The sequence below is a fragment of the Canis aureus genome, chromosome 28 (genome assembly GCF_053574225.1).
Source record: "Canis aureus isolate CA01 chromosome 28, VMU_Caureus_v.1.0, whole genome shotgun sequence".
Taxonomy (NCBI): Eukaryota; Metazoa; Chordata; class Mammalia; order Carnivora; family Canidae; genus Canis; species Canis aureus.
This window is the reverse complement of record NC_135638.1, coordinates 30,446,506-30,468,693: the sequence shown is the minus strand read 5'-3', so window position 1 is coordinate 30,468,693 and position 22,188 is coordinate 30,446,506. Positions and strand designations below refer to the sequence as shown.

General features: G+C 46.7%; 1 protein-coding gene across 16 annotated transcripts in view; it reads left to right on the top strand.

Moving 5' to 3' along the window:
• LOC144300597 (uncharacterized) overlaps positions 1–22,188 on the top strand; it is a 112,774-nt gene that overhangs the window by 65,972 nt on the left and 24,614 nt on the right. For 9 of the 16 annotated variants that reach the window (XR_013367368.1, XR_013367371.1, XR_013367370.1 and 6 more), the window contains one exon: positions 14,044–14,698. The exons of 4 other annotated variants lie outside the window; for them this stretch is intronic. Coding sequence is in view for 1 of the 12 variants with exons in the window: in XM_077876842.1 (XP_077732968.1) it covers positions 14,044–14,123 (80 nt within the window). In the remaining 11 variants the exon portion in view is untranslated. Of the gene's footprint in view, positions 1–14,043; positions 14,699–18,073; positions 18,147–22,188 lie in introns of those variants that run through there. 3 more of the 16 variants (XR_013367372.1, XM_077876842.1, XR_013367376.1) reach the window with 2 other exon arrangements.

The following is a 22,188-nucleotide window of genomic DNA, read 5'->3' as shown; positions in this document are numbered from 1 at the left end:
GGTGGCCGTTGAACTGGCACAGGTAGTTTCTCGTGCTGCTGGAGACTCTTCCTGCTGGGTTTTCTATTCTTTCTTCCCTCTGGTATCTGTATGCTCCCAGGGAGTGCTACCAAACACACTGAGGATGAGAAGAAAACACAAATGAGCCTCCATGGTTTTACAGTCCATGGTAGTTTGGGAATGCAGGGGACAGACCCACCATCAAACGGCCAGCATCCCGGGGTATGATGGGCTTGTGTGAGACTGATGTGTCAGGGTGGCAGAGGGGGCAGAGAGCAGGGTGGGGGACCATGGATGACGGCAGTTCAGATTACAGACCTGCTCTAAAGAGCTCACACCCAAACCTAGGAATTTGCTCCAAGACAGAACAGGACTTGTCTGTTCTGAACAGCTGACTTGTCACACTCAGCTTAGCGTGTGTGGCTAACTGGCTGGTGGTTCTCTGCAAAGGAGCGTGGGGGGCAGGGGATGAAGAGGAGAGGAGGCAATGTGGTGAAGTCAAGCCAAGCAGAGGACTGACCAGACAGATGAGAGGCTAAATCACAAGTGAAAAGGTGGAATGACGGCTATTGAGGAAGTGAAACAGCGAGTATGGCAAGAAGGCACTGTGGTTTGGGGGCAGAAGACTGGGGTCTCGCCTCTGCCCTTTATGAGCCAGGGAGCTTAGGAAAGGGATTTACTGTCTTTGAGCCTCCATTTTATCATCTTTATAATAATAATAATATTATTATTATTATTTTATTCTTTAAAGATTTATTTTAGAGAAAGAGCATGGTGGGCAGAGGGAGAGAGAGGGAGAGAATCCCAAGTGGACTCCCTGCTGAGCATGGAGCCTGATGTGGGGCTCGATCTTACAACTCTAAGATCATGACCTAGACTGAAACTAAGAGTTGAACCCTTACCCAACTGTGCCACCTAGGTGCCCCCATTTTATCATCTTTAAATTGGCCAAAGATAACCTCTGCCCTTCCTACCTCCCAAGGATATTCTGAGAATTCAATGGAAACATTAAAACCCAAGACTTATGTCAACACATTACGTGGCAACTGTGACTATTAGGCAAATTTGGTTGAAGAAAGAAAGGAGTAGGTGAGCATATAACAGAATATGGAGAAAAGATGATTAATCAAAATAGGCATGAGGGAGCTAGGCAGAGAACCAAGAGAGAACCAAATGGTGATGGTGTTGGGAGAGGCATCAGAGTCATTCAAAAATGCAAAAAAAGTGACAAGGTCCATTGAATGAGCACAATCTCCATGCTTGAGAATCTACCGTGTCAGCTCCTGTGCTGATGAGGGGGATGCAGAGATTGGGAGAGGGTCAGCAGGGAAGAAACCACAGGTGGGAGAGAGAAAGTCAAATCACAGTTACTTTTAGGGAGACTGAGGCATAGGTAAGAAGTTGCATTCTGATACACGGGGTAAGTTTGCACGGGCCATAGTCAAAAGCAAGGCCGAACGAGATAAGTTACCTTATTTGAAATTTAGGATGGATAAGATCTTGATTCAAAATGGCAATCTATGAAAGGGACTTACAATTTTTTTTTTCTAGAGAGAATACTTTCATTTATTTGCTCTGAATCCAATTATTTGCTTTAAACTGGATGTTTCATCACAGGCAAGGGGGACTGGAGAGAGTCCTGTCTCTAACTGAAGAGAAGGCAGGTCAAGCTTCTGTAATTCAGTGTCATGAGAAGTTAAGGGAAGAGTTTCTGCAAGGAGGTGACAACACTGTTCAGCCTTTCAGGAAGGGAACCAGTGAAAATGGAATGATTGTAGTTGATTTAAGGGGTAAAAGTTGAGAGGCAAAGGACAACTAAGGTTGAAAGGGCTTCTCTGAGTAGTCCTTTTGTTCATGGGTGAGACGTTGTCGCTGATGGGTTCAAGGGGAGTGGGAGGGCACGGGAGAGGTGGGAGAGATGATGGATTGCCAACGAACCTATGAAGAATGAGGCAAAGCAGCATGAAACCATTTGTTTGGGCTTTATAGATTTTCTAATAAAAACGTCAAGGTTTTTTCACACCATTTTGAAAATGTCATCAAATGCAAAACAGTTCTCCCTGTGTCAGTGACAAAGGCTGCATTTCCAATGGTAAATTCCAGCCCAAAATGCAATAACAAACTTTGTCAGGTTTTCCTCCAAATCAAACCAGGGGTCAGGTTTGGTCCAGGACCCTTCAGGGTGACCTTTGATCCTTCACGGGACCTGACCTCTCCCAACAGAATCCATAACTTTCCCCGAGGGTGAAGTATTTGGGGGAGTGAGCAAAGGTTAGCATTAGCCCAGTGGAAATATCCCTAAAACTAGGGAGTACACTTCTGAGCCACGTCTGGGGACTGAAAAGCATATTTCTGAGTCTCTGACATAGGTTATTACTGAAGCGACTGTTAAAAAAAAATCTTTCAGTGAAATTTTCTTGCCTCTTCTCCCCCTGCCTCATCTCTCCCTTGTAATCTGACTGCCCCACTTCCTCAAAGTTATTATTATTATTTAAATCATGTGACAGCCTGGCTTCAAGACCTTCAATGGCTCCCCCCCACCTTTTTTTTTTTGGTTTTCACTTTTATAGCATTTTTATTTAACCTAAGAAATCCAAAATATTATCGCAACATGTAACCCACATCAGAATGATGAATAGGATATCTTATATCCTTTCTTTATACTGAGCTTCAAAATCTAGTGTGTACTTCACAGTTACAGTGCATCTTAATTTAGAAGTTAAATTTAATCAGATATATTTAATTTGTATTTAGCTTTCATAAGATTTACAGTTCTAAGAGAAGATTCACTGAGCGGGTTGTTCAAATATACCTTAAAATTTTCCAATAACTGAATCAAATGTCGGTTTTCAGCACTGAATTTGCACTGGTTAAATTAAATCAAAATTTAAAAATCTCTTTCTTCTTACTGCAGAGTAGTATCCCACTGTAGACATAGATCATTACACCCTTTGCCTTTCAAATTAAGTGCAAATGCCTTTGACTGGCCTACTTCCTTTGCAGCCTTCTCTTCCAGTTTGTGGGCAGGTACCCTGTACTCTAGCCACATTCACACAGTCTTTCCTCATTCTCACTTCTTGTCTCCAATGAGCTGTCATGCCCTCCATCTCGAGCATTTTCCCTTCATGCCACCTTTGCCTATTAAAATTCCGCCGTTCCTTCAAGATTTCCCCGAGAAGCCGCTTCTTCCATAAAATCTTTCCTGATTTCCTCAAGAGTGATTTCTCCTGTCTTGAAATCCTTTAAGTCACGTTGGAACCTCCAATCAATCCACTCTAACGGGTATTCTCGTCTACTCCCAAAGGTTTGTCCCCTTGAAGTGAAAGCACAAAAATGTGTGAAGCTGTGCCTCACACATTTTATAACCCCCTACGCCGCCACCTGCAATTAAGCTTCGTTGTGTTGCCTCCTGTGGGCCATCACGATTGAGGAAGGATGGAAGCATTCAGTTCAGAGTGAGTTCTTTTTAGGTTCACTTCTACTGAGTGTATATGTTGAAAGGACCATATATGGGGCAGGGGAGGAAAGAAAAGAAAAAAAGAAGAGAGAACAGTTGAGTTCAGTACATTCGTCTAGTCTAGTGCATCAAGGCTGCTGCCTTTGGACTTTTGTGGGTGTCTTGTTTCTAGGCCCAGAAGCAGAGGCCAGGAATGGACTTGCATATATGCTGCTTTCCTTCTCTTGCTGAAGTTCTGATGTGAAATGTTAAAGGACCAAGAAGAAGGAGCAGTTTCTGAAGGGACTCTGTTGCCTTCATGGGGTTTCTTGTTGGGGGCTTGCTCTATAGAGTCTCACAGGGTCTCTACTAGGGTCCTGCTCCAAACAATTCCTCTTGGATCTTCTAAGGATGGGGGTTAGTAAACACTGGAGGGCGTTACTTCTGAGGATCAAGACAAACAGAGGAATTAAATTCTTTGACTTCTACAAAAAGTACTCCTGTTCTGTCTGGAAGAGGCAGAGGTCAACTCAACAGGCTTGCCGCCTTCTGCTTCCCGGAGCCCCTGAAGTGTTGGTTTTCCTTTTAGTGATGCTCAGGAGAGAGTTTGCAGGAAGAAAGGAAGGAAGGCGGGAAGAAAACTTTGAGAAGCTTAATAAAGCAGCTCCCAGCTACAGAGCGGAGGAAGGAATTTGCAGGGTATGGGAAGCCACTGTAGGGATAACTGGCATGACTCAGTCTGTTAGATGGTTTAGTCCTAGATCTACCAGTGGCTTACTGTAGAATCTTGAGCAAGGCAACCTTGAGCTTGAGTTTTCCATATATAGATCAGACTGTTGCCTGTCATTTCTGATAACCTGGCCAAACATTATGACTGTTTCAGCTTCAAGCTGGAGAGAAATGCAGTCCCCTTCCTCCCTCCCTCCTTTATCTCCCTCCCTCCCTCCCTCCCGCCTGCCTTCCTTCCTTCCTTCCTTCCTTCCTTCCTTCCTTCCTTCCTTCCCCTTTCTTCCTCCCAACAGGTATTTATCAGGTACATGCCCTGTGCCAGGAGGATCTAGGCGTGAGCAGAACAGTGGAAGTCCCTCACTTCATACATATGCTAGCAACAGCCAGACAAGGAAATATACATAATATGGGCTAGTGATAAATGCTCCAAAGGGAGATAAAGGTGGGTGAGGGGACAGAGAGCAACAGAGAGCTGTGTGAGGCAGAGAAATCTATCTAAGGCAGCTTCCTCTGAGGGGGTGGCACTGGAGTAGAGACACCTGGATGGAAATAAGGGTGTCACCGGGGGAACCTCCGCGGTATCTGCAGAGAGAAGAGTTGAATCAGGCAAATGTGCCAGCTGCATGACCCTGGGCGAGATAATAACTTCTGTGAACCTCCCTTTGCCTGGTTTAAAATAAAACTAACACCTACTTGACAAAGTGCTTGTGTAGATTAAATGCAATAAAGCATGTGGAGGCTTGGCAAGCGGTGGAGTCTGGACGCGGGTGGGTGTTAGCCGTGATCTGGGTGCCCCGGGTGCAGTCTGGGCCAACAGACTGGGTGCTCCTCCTACTTCTCCCCAGGACGCTGCAGCCCCCCAGACTCTCTGGGTGTCTTTCTCATTCAGTGAAAGCGGGCAACAACGCTTGTCCCCTCCTCAAAGGAAGGCCAAAGGGCAGGCAGGGGGGCAAATGGGATCATGCTTCGAGCCAGCTCTTCCAAGGCTCGGAGGTCCAGTGCGAGGCTTGCCCCCCGCAACACCCCCCCCCCCAGCCCCCAGCCCAGCGGAGGGGGCGCCTGGGGGGCACAGCCTCCTGCACTAGGACGGGTCCTTTAAAAACGTGGGCTTAGCCGGAGCCAGAGACAGATTTGCTCGCGCAAGAGAGGGCTGGGACGAGAGCCAGCCCCAGGGTGGAGGCTCAGCAGAAGGGCGGCTCGGCTGACCACCAGGAAGCAACAAAGCGGCAACACAAACAGGAAGCAGGACCGCTGGTGACAGGATGGGGCCCTGCGAGGGCCGGGAGGAGCCGGTGCGCGGGACTGGGGGGGCACCCTGGGCTGGAGGGTGGCCTGGTGCGGGGCGGGGTGAGACTCACCGGCCGGGCCAATCCCCCTTTCATTCGCTTAAAAAACAAAACAAAACAAAACAGCACAGAAAGAACCTATTTCAGCCTCTTTTGTGCCCCCCCTTCCTTCTTGCCTCCATCCACGGCCACGGCCACCTGGTAATTAGCGAACTAGCACCTCAGCGCGGGGCCTGCTATCACCCTGCGCTGCTTCCAGAGTCCCCGGAAAGCCGGGCCTGCCTTATTGTTTAGGAAACTGCCGGGAAGGGCATCTAACACATGATTGACTCCCAATGAGAACAGGATCTGCATCTAAAATAATATGAGTAAATTGCAGATTGATTCATGGGACAAAGCACCCAGCAGCCCAAACTCCATTCCTCCTTGCGGGTTCCATCTCCTATCTCCTGTCAGTCTCAAAATTGATAGAACAGCCTGGAGCCATTGAACAGAGTTATGTCTGCAATCACCTTTCTAATTCTTGCATATAGGTGCCAATATGTCAAGAGGACCCAGGCAAGGGGACAACAGGGTGGCTTTATTTAGCATTATGACAAGCAAACACTTGAATACCAAGGGGCTCATGAGCCTTCCAGCAGCAGGAGAAGAAAAAAAAAATTAAAAAGCTCCTGCATGGGTTGCGTGCCTCGTGCTCTAGTGGCCCTGTACGGTGCAAAAAAGGAGATTACCAACAAAAGGTTATTCAGCCGTTCCCCGAATAAACCCAAAGGTACCAAGTATGGACAGAGCAGATGTCAGGAGACTGAGCCCTATTTTGGAAAACTGCCGAGATATTTAGAAATCGCGCTTTCTTATTAACCCAAGCATAATGCTGGAAGTCCTTTAAAATAAAACTTCCCAGATGCCACCTGCATCTGACATGGCAGTAGGATGAATGCCAGTGCGTCCACTGATACTGGAAACCCTCTTAAGAAACAGCCTCGAGTGATTGTTCCGGCACAAACAAATCACAAACTAATTTATGTATTCCTGCAGCTGCACCCCAGCCGAGGCAGGAGTCGGACCAATTCACAGTTGACTAGTGCTGTCTCATTCTTTGCAGATTTTGGCATTTAACTGTAATTAAGATTTATTGTTCACTAGCTTGCAGGTCAGGGCAAGCATGACAATATGGGTAACTTTTCTGTTTACTAGTAAAATGTCTGGTAGGAGGAAGCCTCAAACCTTCCAAGCAGAACTTGACAGAAATAAATAGCACCTCTTCACTCCAGGATCAGCGCATTACCGATTTTAATCAGACGCGAGAGTTCTCTTTAAGGGAGGGCAGGGAGGAATCGGAAAGAGCTAGTGAACTGTGCTGTTGCTCTTGCACCAGAAGGGTACGGGCCAGAAGCCAAATCAATTATTGCTGATCTTCTGGATTTGGGGACGGGATTGTCAGCTCGGTGTGGGAGGGACTGAGACCTTGATGCCGACAAAGGTTCTGCAGAGACTGGGACCTGTGGGTCTCCATGGCCCCTCCTTGCAACAGAGAGGAGAATCATCGCTCATCTGTCCCCACTCTCAAGGATGCCCTTGGACCAAATCAGATGGCCGGAGGAGGAGGGAGGCAGGGTTCAGCAGTCAGCGGCCACTCACCTTTTACAGTCTGTCTGCTGAGGTCCTGTGCAGGTGACCCACGACACAGTGGGTGTGAATGAACAAACGCTCTGCAAGCAGACAGATGAAGAAGGGCATCTCATCCCACTGGTTTATTAGAAGGCAGAAATGCTGAAGCATAATGTCCTTCAGTTTTCCAGCATCTATAATTTATTATATATTATTGTTTGTCCTCCTTGGAGTATTTTTGTCAGAGCCTTTATAAAATAAGAAAACATTACTCACATGGCCCAGAGATCTGGACCCTGGGTTTATTCTGTTTCTCTTGTTCCCTTTCAAAGCAGGGGTGGGGGTGGTGGGGAAGGGGGGGTGGTAGGGAAGGAAAAAAAAAACCCTTGCTCTTCACTTCATTGTTGACTACAGAATAACATTTATATGATATTGTGAAAATATCTCTGTATCTCACTCTAAACTGCATATCATTCAAACTGTGGCTTACAAAAATCCATACCACACTTTAGGAAAAAAATTGAAAATAAGTGAGTGAGAAAACTGTGTGATTCCTGGCATTCTCCCATTCATGTTGTCTATTGATGCTGGAGCTACCGGTTCTTAGAAGTTGAAGAGGGTCGGGTTCTGTTTTGAAGTGATCCAGTCCTTCCCCAGTTGCCTTAAATTGAGCACATTTGTTTTCCTCTTTGTTGGAAAAAAGATCTCAAGATTCTAAAAAGTATAAGGGAGCTTTTGTTTTGACATTAAGAGAAAGCTATAAAAGCAAGAGTCTTTCCCAAAGGTACAAGGGGGAAAATGGGTGCGAAATTAATTTTAATGGTGGATAGAGACAAAAAAATCTAAAAAAGGATTTAAAAGAAAACTTCTCACCTATTTTACCAACTGGAGGTGTTTTATAGTCCTAGATACCAGATTTTTAGTCTTGGGGGATCCAGTTCAATTAAAATGATGCTGAATCACAAAAGAGGAAAATATAATTGAGGGAAGAAGGATTCTAATATTTAGATTCAGTTGTTAAGGACATTTTTAACTACTTAAAAAAAAAAAAGCCATTCTTCCGTTCCACTAAACTCACAATCACTCGTTTAATTATCAGAGCTTGCCAGTTTAAGGCAGCATTGCTCTGTCCCAAGGACACTGGAGCCAGGCCCAGAAAGGTCGAAGTAAGTCTCACGGGGAGCACACTTGACCCTAACGTGAGCCCGGTTTACCAAGCCACAGAACTTTGATCCTTGGTGATGCTGTGCAAGGTGATCTCTGGAGAATGTAAACAGCCCCTCGACAGCTTCTCGCCTTGCTGATCCAAGCAGAGCACATTTATAAACTCAGCCTCAGCCATTGCGGATGCAGACAGGCATAGGAAAGGAAAACTGCAACCATTTAGTGGCCAGGACATCACCGAGCCCACTGCTGTTCAGTACAGACAATGGGAGGAGGAGAGAGGGAGCGTGCAGTGGCTCAGAACAGGTGGGAAGCTGGAGGAGAATCACTTTGCTCTCAGCTGGGGAGGGCTTTGTGGAGGAAGCAGGATCTCAGAGGCTGGTAGAATGATTGCAGGAGACAGCTTGCGGAGATGGGATGGGGCAGGGTTCCAGGCACAGGGCCTCCTGCCCAGGAACGAAGGAAACCTTGAAGGAGGGAATATGGTGCTTAGTTGAAGGGGCAGTGGGAAAAAATCCAAGGAAGGAAGAGGAGGAATGGGCCATGTAGTAGCAGGGCTGCTCGGATGCCCAGGATGTCTGACATCCTCTTCCACTTGAACGCAATCACTGTTTCCCCATCCTTGCTGAAAACGTTGTTGCTGTTACAGTCTTTGGCATTTGAGCTTTAGTTTTTAGAATAATATTGTGCCCACGTCAGTCCCCGCATTCTTAATGGAGTGTTAAAAAATGAGAGATGATTCATCAAAGACTGCCCGGAATATAGATAAAATGGATCAAAACACCGAAAATGGAAAATAATGCCATGGTTTGCAAAGTTTTAAAATGTGTTTCTTAAATTAGAGAAGACGGGACCGCAGGGTAACGATTATTTCCTGAGATAGTAAGAATTGGGAATTTCCTTCTACGAGGAGGAGGGTAAACAACAGTTTCTTTTCTTTTCTTTTTTTTTTTAAGATTTTATTTTATTTATTCATGATAGACATAGAGAGAGAGAGAGAGAGAGAGAGGCAGAGACACAGGCAGAGGGAGAAGCAGGCTCCATGCAGGGAGCCTGACGCAGGACTCGATCCCAGGACTCCAGGATCACGCCCTGGGCCAAAGGTAGGAGCTGAACTGCTGAGCCACCCAGGGATCCCCAACAGTTTTCGATCTATAAGGAAGAAACAGGGAGCTGTCAGAGATTTCAGGTGCTTTAAATAGATATTGCTGAATTATCCTTTATTTTTATTTTATTTTATTTTTTTAATAAAAAATATTATTTATTTGTTTATTTATGAGAGACTCACGGAGAGGCAGAGACATAGGCAGAGGGAAAAGCAGGCTCCCCATGGGCAGCCTGATAATGGGACTGGATTCCGGGACCCCAGAATCGTGCCCTGAGCCGAAGGCAGACACTCAACTATTGAGCTACCCAGCTGGTTCTGCTGAATTATCCTTTAGAAATGGTGTAGGGGTATTTATGCCTACCGATAGCCTGTGTGGGACTGGCTAGTCCCCAAAGCTCTTCTCAGAAATAGAAGTTATCAGTCTTATGATATCAGAGGCCAAGAACTGGTATCTCATTTCATCTTGACCTTCCCTGACTGTGAGGAGGAGAGCTTATCTAAATCCAAATCCCCATCTAAATGGAAATGTATGCCTCTATTATCCTACTGTGACCACTTGCATCTCTTCTATGAATTGCCTGTTCAAACTCTTTGCCCATTTTTCTATTGGGGTCTTTGTCATTTATTATTTTGCAGAAGTCCTTTGTATATTAGGGATATACTGTTAGCACACTGCACATGAGGGATGTACCACTGGTATACTGTATATTAGGGATATGCTGTTCACACACTGCACACTAGGGATGTACCGTTAGTATACTGCACATTAGGGATATACAGTTTGTACCCTGCACATTAGAGATAGACCATTAGTATACTGCACATTAGGGACATACCACTGGTACACTGTATTTTAGGGATTCACCACCAGTGCAAAAGAGTGCTCACTCTATTGCACCCTGGCTACCTTTCAGTAGAACTAATTTTCTTAACATGCCAATTTAACAGTCTAAAAGGGGATTTTGATATTTTTGCTTGCATTTATTTACTTAATGATGAGTCTGAAAATGTTTTTTATATTTTTTATTGCAAATTCATATTTCTCTTGCAAATATCCCCTTGCCTATTTTTGGAAGGAGGTGCCCATCATGTTTTGCTTACTGGTTTATAGGACTTCTTTATAGGATAGAAACCCAAGAAATCTAACTTATGGCAAATAATTTATCATACAAACTTTAGGCTCTTTAGGTATCCAGGCTTTATCAGTGAACTTTTCTGCTTGGTTTACAAGAGAACTTTGGCTCTATAGATGAGATGGGATGGGGAGATGGTGTGTGTTTCAACTCTGGCTTATATTCTCCTTAAATTTGGAAATCAAATATAATTCACCATCCTGAGGATTAATTTCCTTTTGAAGAACACCCTGTCTGATCTATACAAGAATAGTATTTCCTCTTGTAATATGGCTTTGACCATGTACCATTTAACATAGTAACGCTGGACTTACTGTATTAAAGGTGCGTTTGCTTGACTTTATTACCTTTGAGCTGATGAATTAAAATGCCTCTGCTTTCTCTCTTGTCTAAGGGGGCTGGGAGCGAGGGTGAGGTGGGCGGGGAGTAGGGTCCAGCAAATAGAGCAGAATAGCAAGGTGTAAGAAGGGCAGGGAGCAGACTGGAACCTGGGTACTGCCACCTTGCTCCCTTCATCTCTGCTTCTCACTGACTTCTGACTTCATTTTATTCTCTCCTTTGGTAGGTTGGCTTTCTTCACAGGGCAGAAAACATTTTGCACTTTGAGCGCCTGGAGCATGGCTGACTCAGTTCTCTTTTAACTGCTTCCTACAGAAGCAGGTTGGTCCAGGTTGCCAGATAAAATATGGGATGCCCGAACACGTAAGAATTTCAGAGAAATAATTCATTATTTTTAAGTTATAAGTATCTCCCCAAAGTTTTGTGAGATATACTTACACAAACTCAAATTTAACTGGACATCCTAAATTTTTATTTGTTAGGTTTGGCAACCCTAGTCAGGAAGGAGCCCTCTTTTAGGCCAGTTGGCCCAGAGCCAGGGAACTGGGAATCTGTCCACCCCCACATCAGTTAGTGGTAGCCTGTGGGCTAGATCGTGTCCTCACTGCTGCTCACTTGCTGATGGGTGGGGGTGCGGGTGGTTACTAGGCTGAGCAGACAACTCTGAGAGTGTTCACCATACTTGCTTATTTAGATTAGCTGTTCCTCTGCCTGGAATGGGCTTTCTGCTGGATCTCTCCCCTGGTGCTGAGCACCTGATCACGTCCCCGACTCCCCAGCACAGTGCTCTATGATTCACGGTCTCTGGTCCTTTGTGCTGTGATATAACCTCCATGAGGTCAGGGGCTTCTCCAGTACGTTCCGACAGTTTATTAAGGGTCTATCTAGCATGCCTTAGGTCCTAGCAGTACCTGGTTGGAAAGAGTACAGCCCCAAATCCCTCTGTTACCTGGTTTTCCTTTCACATCTGTCCCTCAGGCAACAATCCTACAGGAGATCCAGCACTATTCTCTGGAGGCTGCCTCTCAGCACTCAAACGTGCTGGGGACACGTGTGCTGGTCCTTCCTCCTCCAGGGTTTCAGCCCACTCAAGCATGTGTTTCCCTTTGCGCCTTCCATCCCAGCCCGCCCAGTTACCACCAAGCCTTGCATGTATGCAGGGTCTCAGCCCTGGGTGTGGGTAGCTTGTCAAGGTGATCCCACCAGCAAAGGGAGACCATGTTGGGGCAGAGGCAGCGGACAGGGTACCGGTGAAGACTGCAGGAGATCCAAATGAGCTCATCCAGGGAAGCTGCACCCAGGACACCCTGGGATGGCTAGTTAACAGATGGTTCCAGAAGGACAAAGGTTTCTTGGCCCTCCCCTTCCATGCTCCCCCTCTTCCCCTGTGTTCTCCTCCTCTTTTCTCCGCTTGTCCAGGATTTGCTCTCCTTTTCTTTCCTCCTATTTCAAGAGCACTCTCGGTACAATGGACACCCTACCTACTTTGTTCTTTTCTTTTCTTTTTTTTTTTTCATTTTATCGTTTTAACAACCCTACAGTATCAGCAATTTGTATTTAAAAAAATGGAAACATTAGGAAATGAAAAACCTTAAGGAAACCCAGCCAGAGAGTGATGGAGATGGGCTTTTAACCCAGATCTTCTGACTGCAGAGTGTGCAGTTGTAAGCACCACGTTATACTGCCACGTAGCCCTCTGCAGATGAAATTTCAGGCTGCCTGGTAGGTTATACGGATGGGCGGGCAGGCAGATAGGCAGGGGAGGTGTGACTGCGCGGATGCGCTTCCAACTTTACCCGTGACCAGACTGGGTACCGGCTGTCTCCCTTCCCCTCTCCATCGGTGCCCGCCCCACCCTGCCCACCGCATCCCTGCATCACCTGCCTTCATTCTGCCTCTTTGTTTTCCATGCATTACACTGTTAGGTTGGCTTCTCCTCCCCACATCGAGGGAGGCATTATTACTTTGCAAACAAAACATGTCCCGCTTGCCCTGGAAGATGGGTTGTCTGGAGAGATTTCCTGCAGACTGCTGTGCTCATCCTGGCTCAGGGTTCTTGTAAACTGCAGTCACAGAGGGTGGCACTTCCTGCCGGAGAGAAACCTTGTCCTCTCCCTGACCTCTGTCTTATTATCCCTTGTCGTCCATCTTGGGATGCTTCTCCCGTTTGCACGAAGGCCTTGTCCTGCCAGCCTCCGGATGCCTCAGGCAGAGAGCAAACCGCATCATTCGGAAGTAGCAGGGGACAGACGGACGTTGCAAAGTGGGATACGTCCCTGCCTCAGTCCTCACTGGCCCTTTGGCCGACGCACCTGCTGACCCTTCCCCAGAACCAGCCCAGGCCAAGGCTTGCACTGAGCTCCAGTGTGGTCAGTTATGTCAACAAATAAATAAAATGAAAAGAGCAGGGGTTCCTTCCTGGCCCCTTTCTAGAACCTTCCTTCAATGACATAATTCTAATCCCCAGCTGCAGCTGAGAATGTGTTTCAAGGGCGCTGCTTCAGACAATGCCTGCCACAGTCGCTCCTTCTTCAGCTCCAAACTGTATTTTGCCTCTGGCCTGGGAATCTCCCTCTCTGTCTCTCTGTCTCTCTCTCTGTCTCTCGCTAGGCCCCTCAGTCACTCTCTTTCCAGGTTTTAAAAGGGGAAGAGATTGGGAAGCAAATCCAAACCCTGATTTTTGAGTGGGGAGAAGCCTTTCACATGAAGAAAGAACATACATTAATAGCTTGGAAAACAATGGTAATATTTAATTAACCTTTTGAAATGGCTGATCTGCAAATCTGCACGTGTCAGCTCATCTTCAGAACAGAGGGACCGTGTGTGCCGATGCCAAAATCAACATGCTGGGTCCGTGCATTTCTTCCGTGGGGATTTCACAGGGGGGAAAAAGCAAGACCCGTTTCCCCCCCTCCTCCTCCCCCCAACAAAATCAGTTGTTTTACTTTAAAAATTCATGTGATCCAGCTGCCCTCGTCAGGGTTGGATGTAGCCTGTTGTGCTACACATCTGAGAACCCCAAGTTGAAGCTTGGCTCCTTTCCCTGTCACTATAGAGCAGACAGGCTGTGGGCCTCCTGGGGGCCCGAGGGTCAGTTCCGATGACAGCAAGAATCAGCTCGATGCTCTTGGAGCTCTCCCAACACAGCGCATGTCCACAGGACAAAGGGAATCAGACTCATCTGCAAGTGTCAACTCTCTGGCTTTTTTCATGATTTTATTTTTTTTTCCTTTAAAGGTGGTGTGCTCTCTTCATGTGAGAAGTCGTGTCATCCAGGGAGCGCTGGGGTTGGCTCATTAAAATATCACCTGGTTAAAGTAAATCAATGTTGATAGAATTGTTGAAGGTATTCCCCCTCGTGGAGCTGGTTTGTCCTGCCGATCAACTGGTTACTCCCATCGCGGGCTGAATGGAAACCCCTCCTTTCTGCTCGGCATCCCATACCTGCATTAATGAGCAAGGCTCCCGCAATGTAATCAGAAGCCTGGGTTGAGGGGTGGTGACTAATACGTTTCATTTCCTTTTATCAACAGCAGTAGTGCAAAAGAATTAGAGAGGGCAGTATTTGCTTTTTGGGACTTCCAAAAATGAAAGGGTGTGAGCATGGAGCAAATGAATATGGAATAGTTGATTCGTACCCGTAAACTGTACAGACGCATCAATGAAACAGTAAGATGCATTCTGAAATGTTAAGAAAAATTGCCGAAACTTGTAAAAAGCTTTTTGTTGTTGCTTTTGTGTGTTTCGAAGCATCAGAGAAAAGGGTTTGGGGCTTTTAACAAATGTGGCAAATCTGCCAAGCTTTGGGTCAGGAAGACTCAAGGCATCTGGAGACTTGATCAAGGCCAGAAGATGCACAGTTGATCAAATAAAGCAATTATTTGATTGCTAAGCTCTCCATTTTCCTGATTGGACGAAATGTGTCCTCTTGGCACAATCGGGTACAAAGATTCCAAAAATGATCTTATCTTTGTCATTCTGGCAAGATCAAAAGATGTGGGGATTAAGAAATTAGGCTCGAATGTGTGAGCTCTTTCGTGAGATGGCCAGGACAGTGCCCTTCCAGAAGAAGTGGCTCATCATTGAGGACCATATCCCTCAGGAAGAAGCCTAAGCACCCAACTCGCCCAAAGACAAAAGCATCAAAGACAATGACCCAAAAAGTGTGATACATATCAAATCCACCAGTGGCAATTGCCAGGTTGACAGCCAAGGTTTTCTCAGTTCCAAAAAGCATGGAAGGTTTCCTGGAGGTAAAAAGAAAATTTACGGTTTGGTTGTGAGCCTACACCTAGAGACCACTCGCTACACTCCAACCACCTTCTCAGCACATTAAATGCCTTATCTCCCTTCCCTCTTTTAATCCTTACAACAAACCTGTGTGGTGTTTACTAGCGTTAGCCCCATTTTACAGGTGAAGAATCCGAGGCACAGAGAGGTTAAGTAACTTGCCAAGGTCACACAGGATATACTGACTCTGTGTAATAATTGAAGAGTTGAGGAGGAAGGTATCAGTTATATCCAATGATTTGTATTTTGTTTTAATGCGTTTTCTGTTTTATTCTGTCTTTGTTGTGTTTAGTAACTGACCTTGACTGTTCAACCTGACTTTCATGGCATGTAGTAGCGTTGAGAGCTTCCAGTGCCAGGCTCTCCTGAGAAGCTAACCCTGACCCCTTCATCCACTCCAGGATGCATGGGTCTTTACTCTGTGAGAAGAGAGACAGAGCAGATCTTAGATTTTGGGGGGAGACCATAGCCATCCTGAACACACTCAGGACTGAAGTCAGGCAGATTGAGAAAAGAGAGCAATGGGAGAGGAGAAACTCTGCATGTGTGTACAGCATTCTCATCCCCTCTCTGCTTTCCCCCTGGAAAAAGATAGCCCAGTTTCAGGAAGGAATAGAAAAGGAAGGAGAAAGGCAAAGTGTTAGAAAGATGAAGATGGCTTCCCTACTGGGCTGCCACCCTCCCTGTGCCCTGCTTCTCCGGACATGAGAGCAACATCCAGACTCCTGAGAGCATCAGACCGCAGAGCCGGGAAGGACCTCGATATATGGCCTGTTCGAAGTAGCCTGATTTCTGGCCTGCGCATGTTTAAACCACCCAGAGCTAATACAATGTGGCGAGTGGGACAATTTCTCAGTAAGGAAAGAGCACGTGGGGGTGACATTCTGGGGTCCCGCCGTCCAAACAAAGTGTCTTATGTATTGGCCATATACAAAGACGCTTAACGCAGCTCCCAACAGATTTATTTGGGGGAAAAGGCCTCTGCGCTCCTCTCTAGGGAGCAGCCTCTTCACGAAGGCCCCCCTCTGACATTCAAAACTAGAGGCCACCAAAAGGCAATGTGAGTTATGTGAATAATCATTGATGCCTAGTGCTGGTAGCAACATCCACCAAAGCCGAAGCCGAGGGGCTTTTTGGATGTTCCTAATCCCCGGGGCTGTTCAACGATCACATACAGTGATTAGCTCTCTTGCAAATCTACGTGGGCTCCCAGGAGGTGGCGGGGGTGGGGTGGGGGGCAGGGAAGAAAACTGTATGTGCGTCCATAGAAGCGGAGGCTGTGTAAATGTGCGTGTATGTGCGTGCGTTTGTGCATGCAAGTGATGAGAGGCGGAGGGCCTGAGCAGTTTTCTGAGATTCCCCAGAATACGGAAGGCTTGTGGTGCATATGGGAGAACTGACAAGTATACCAGAAGGTGAGGAAATGGCTGGAAGCAACACTAATGCCACTCCATCTGGAAAGAGGGGTACTGTTTAGTACGTCTGGAAAGCATTATTTCTGCAAATAGCTCAACCTCTATCAACTTTCAGGCAGGGATCCCGATCTGCTGCCAAAACGAGATCTCCCTGATGGCTGTGTGGCGGGAGAGGCTGAGGAAATGAACTCAGGGCGGAAAGTGGGAAATGTGCAGAGACGGCAGCCGGCAAGGTACCGCGCAGCAAGCACCTGCCTCTCTCCAAAAAGACAGCCGGGCCTTCACATCGCATTAGGCCGGGCCGTGCTTGGGGAGGGCTGAACCTGGCGGGATTTGGGGCTCACCAGCCAGCTCCGACAATTTCTCGCCATTTTTGGGCTCAGAAAAGCCCCAAAGACGGTTAGCCAAATGGCTTGCCTGCATTGATTTTTATACCCGGGGGTATTTTGAAGGAAATTAAATCCATGTGTTTCTGATTCAGCTGCCATTAGCACATGAAAACGCTGTTTTGTGAGAGTTCTGGTATGCCGTGGGTGCCTTCGCGCAGCGCTGCTAAATGCCATAAAACCGTCTAGCCAGACACGGAGGTGCAAGAAGCCGGGTGCGTTGTGCTATACGCCATTTCCCTGCCTATCCAGAAGGCAACATGTTTTTGTCATTTGCATCCTTTCTGAATGTAGCACAACACGGTTTCTCATGCCTGTTAATCATCTATCATTTCCAATTTGAATGAAGCCGTGTTAGTGTGGATGATGAGAAATTGCCTGTAACCACTAATAGCTGGGGGGGATTCATATCAGAACAGCCACCAAGGCTGGCGCTGGTCTCCAGGTCCGCGGGCAGAGAGGCCGGCTGACATATGACCCCAGGAAGGCCCACGCAGCTTCTGGTCCATCACACCTAGAAGCAGGTGAGCCTGTGCTGGCAGCGAGGCACGGTGGGAGAGTCCGGGCCTGGGAGTGGGAGAGGAGGGTCTCGTTCCTGCCCTGCTCCTTGCTTTTCCTGAGCTTTCTCTGTAATGATCGTGGGGCCAAAGGCTATTGGCTTAGGGCCCTTTCTAGGCCTGACATTTTTTGATTAAAAATTGGCCCCTGGGGGAAAAAAAAATTGGCCCCTGGGGCACCTGGGTGGCTCAGTCGGTTAAGCGTCTGCCTTCAGCTCAGGTCATGATCTCAGGGTCCTGGGATCGAGCCCCGCTTGGAGCTCCCTTGTTCAGCAGGGAGTCTGTTCCTCCCTCTCCCTCTGCCACTCCCCTTGCTTGAGCTCCCTCGTGCTCTCTCTCTCAAATAAATAAATTCTTTTCAAAAACCCCAGGCCCATATTTGTCCTTAGTTATCATATTCACTGATGATTGCATGTATTAGGGCCCTAGAATGTTCTAGTATGTTTCGTGCTCAACACTGAGGACACATGATGAAAAACATGTTTTTTGCTTTTGGAGGGAGGAGGAAGGTGAGGGGACTGATTGATAGAGCACTGACTGTGAGACTGGCTCCATGCTAGGAGCCATGCCATCTTCACAAGAATATTCCAAAGTGGCCATTATTGTCTCTATTGCACAGATAGAATTGCCCTTAGGATCAGGAAGATTGGATACTTTGCTCACGGACAGAGCTCATCAATTGAAGACTTAAGGTGCAGAGTCTTATTCCTGATCCCAAAGTTCAGTTATCTTTCCTCCTTACTGTTTCATACAGCCTAATGTGGTCAGTGATAAGTATATACATATCTTATATCTGGAATCACAGAGGACAGTGTGCCTAATTCTGTTTGGGAGACGTTGGGGGATTTCACTGAGAAGATATCTGTGTTGACTTTTAAAGGATGATCGGGGGTTAACCAGATAGGGGTGGAAAATGGGTTGGGAATGGTGGAGGGAGTGGTGTGCATAAAATATAGGGTGAAAAGGAGAGTGAAGAGTTTCAGAAGCCAAAGGCCTGTCACCTACTTCATTTCTGCCTCAGTAATTAATGTCTAACCTGCTGACAACGTCCAGGTCACCTTTCTCCTGCGGACACACTTATATCTTGATTGCGTACTATCTTAGTGGAAAGATGAGAACTCTCGTCTTTTTGGACCTCCAGTCCAATCTCACTGTTCCAGCTAATGGACTCCGTATCCACAGGATGTCATCTTTGAGAGTGGATGACAACTCCTGGGGTATGGTTGACTTTGACTTTGGTCAACCTTGACTAGTTCTCAGTGGAGGAGGGCTTCCCTAAATTTTCCTCCACCCACATTATCATCAAAGATGTCTCGTTCTTCATTTGCAGTGGAGAAAGCTGAAAGCACAGCTGGTGGCAATTTCGCTTCGAATTTGGAGGTTGTGGAGCAAACGGGAAATTTCATGCTGCAGCCATGGTGGAGGCCAACTGAGCATTCGTAGTTTATGCGGTGTGTCCACAACCTGCTTCCCATGAAATTGCCCATGAGTGTGGACAACCTGGGAAGTTGCAGCTGAGTGCCTGTCTAGAAGGCTGCTGGGATTTCATAACTAGGCCTGGTCCAGCAATTAAGAAGACGACATTCTCCGAGGCCCTCGACTGGTCGAACTTGCTCTGCCTCCTATTGCCACAGTCAGGTTGCTTTCAAAAGCAGTATGATAGGCAGCCCACTAAGAGCTGTCTTCTCCCATCATCAGGATTTCTCGACTCCTGACCCGGGGTGTGCTGTGCTCCTGACTGAACAAACTTGCTTACTTTGATCTAGAATTTAATTTGTGGTTTGAGTGCTTTTGGTGACATGTGTCTGTGCTTTTGATGATGTCTAGGCTCATCTTTCTGGTGTCTGTGTCACTGTCTTATGAGAAGTGACTCTTCTTATGAGACACTTATGAGAAGTGACTCTAGCACTCTATTTAGACTTAGGGGACCTACATCTAGTCTAGAATCTTTTCCTAAAGAATAAACTGCATCATCTGTTAAATGAAGAGGTTAGACCAGATTCTTGCTAATGGCCCATCTGGTTTTTAAATGTTCTGATTTCTCTTGTTCTAGCTGTGCTAGAAGTTGAAAACCTCTGTTGGGTCTCATTCAAAGACAATCTCACTCTCCCGATATCATTCTAAAAGACAGTTCTATGGCCTACGTTCCCATCCTAGCTGTCTCTTTTTGCTCCCCAAACAAATCCCAATTTATTTGGTCTTTTCTCAGGAGGACAATTTCCCAAACATATCACCATCCATGTGTCCGTGAAACACTTTGGGACTCTCTCCAAGGTCTTTACATCACACCTCCAAAGAGAACATCAATATTGGGGTTGTGTGGCTGGGTACGGATAGAGTCAGCTTCTGCCTTTCAAAACCTTGCTTCTGTGAGAGCTCAACCACATGGTTAATGTCAGGGAGTTGTAGCCCACTATCTTCTCCAGTTGGGGTCCTTTAGAGTACAGGCAGCATTAAAAGTGTTATAAATATGGTGGCCAACAGTGAACGTCCTGGACCCATTCCCCTCTTGGCTTGTGTAGAGAGAGGGCAGTCAGGTAGCGTGGAGACATTGTTGGCAGGAATCATCGCTCCCTCTATTTGGGAATGAAGGACCATAAATGGTGGCTGCCTTCCAAACTGCCAATAAATAAGTAAATATAGAGTGTTGACATTGGTCTCCCTGCCAAACGCCAGGCTGCTTCTCTCCTCATCTTGGGGGAGACGAAAGAGAGAAGGGCTATTGAAAAGGCTGTTGAGAAGTAGCCACGGTTCTACTTGGAATCTTTCCTCCTTTTGGAAACCTTTCAATCGGCTTTCTGGCCCTTCTTGGGGAGTGAGACAGTTCTGTCAAACATGAGATTGTGTTAGCTTATTCATAATAATTATCAGCAATAGGGTGAAATGGAGCTGCTTCGAAGGATGAACTGTTGTCAACAGATACTTAGGCTGCATATGCGATAGCTCCCGAGCCCCCGAGGGGGTCTGTGCTCAGTGTGCAGTGGTCAGGGGGAGAAGGGAAGACAGCTAAAGGTGCTGCCAGAACACAGCACCCTCGGGCCCTGGGGCTCGGTGTCCTCCCTGTGCACAGACCCATAGGGTTTCAGCCTCTGCCCCCTGGATTACACGCACTGATGGGGTTAAAAGTCAGACGAAATGGTGGTCATGCTTCTACATCAGAAAGGCCTCGAGAAGGAATACCGTGTTCACCTTTGGATGCCTAGTGCTTAACAGGGGGCCCGTCACAACAGAATCCACGTTTGTGGAGTGAATGGATTACTTTGGAGACGCGTTGCGCCCTGTCTGCTGGGATCTACGTCTCAGGCCGTTCCTGTATTTTGTATCCCTCCAGAGCCACCCTTCTAGCATGTCGGAGGCTTAAGATTGGCTCCTTCGGATGCTCCTCTTGCCACCTGCTCACGCATAGCTTTCTCCTCCTTTGGACCCTCACCTCCAGCATCGTGCAGGGCTCCTCCTCCCCCTCCTCTTCATAGTATCATTTCATCACTTTCCTCTTTTCCTTGAAAAATTTCAAGACCCTCCAGTACGAACAACTCACAGAATCTGAGAAATCGAGGAAAGAGAAGTCAGGGGGCTGATGGGGGGGACTGAATAGCACCATAACCTCTGTTTTCTGAAGACCCACCGGGGGTCCCCCCCTGGATGTCTGGTGTCCTGGGCAGAGCCACCGGCCTTAAAGGGCCACACACACTTCTGTTTCCCACTATTGCTTTGACAGCCGAAGTACAAAGGAATCAATTCTTTGAATCGAATCTTCTATAGTTTGACTACTGCTTTTCTTTATTTTAAAAAAAAAAGATTTTATTTATTTATTCATGAGAGACACACAGAGAGAGGCAGAGACACAGGTGGAGGGAGGAGCAGTCTCCCTATAGGGAGCCCGATGTGGGACTCGATCCCAGGACCCCGGATCACGACCTGAGCCAAAGGCAGATGCTCAACCGCTGAGCCACCCGGGTGCCCCGACTGCTTTTCTTTGAAGTGTGATTTATTATCTACCTGTTAAGCCACGGTGTGAGGGTACAGTCACATACACATTGGATGTTGTGAAGTTGTTGACTAATTTAGAGATTACTGCTTTCCCTTCCCATTCTTGTGGCATCTGAATGACCCAAGAGTTCGTATCTAGGATTCTGAGGGAAGACGTTCAAGTAACTAGGGAGGTTCTGTTTTCTAAAAAAGGCTCATCTCTTCAGACCTCTGGTCCCAAAGAATTGTGCTCTATTGGTGTGGATGTTTCAGGGGACACCTTTCAGTCTGGAGGGGCTGAGATAGTTTAATGGGCAGCTTTTTGTCACACCATACCAATAAAATCACACAAGTGGGCCACTTACACGCTTTCACACAATTTTAAGATTATAATAAGCATGTCTGTGTCGATGAAGAGACAGAAGCCCGCACGGTTGTTCCCCGCCCCCCCGCCCCAGGGTCCCGAAGATACTTTCACTATTTATATTTTTAATTGCGGGGAAGGACCCCGAGGCTTAGTGGGAAAGGAAGAAAGTTGTAAAAATGGAATAAATAAATAAATTAAAATTAAAAAAAAATCTGAGTTAGTGATGTCTGACTTCCTCTGTTCATGTTATTGCTACTCTTGTTGCTTTTTGGTTTTTGTTTTGCTTCTTGACTGTTGTTGTTTTCCACCAAAGCTGTCATTTATCGTGAGAACAAGAGCAGCCATGTGTTGATTTTTCTGGATTCCTTTTGGATACTATCCCAGTGCTAATGAAGGCC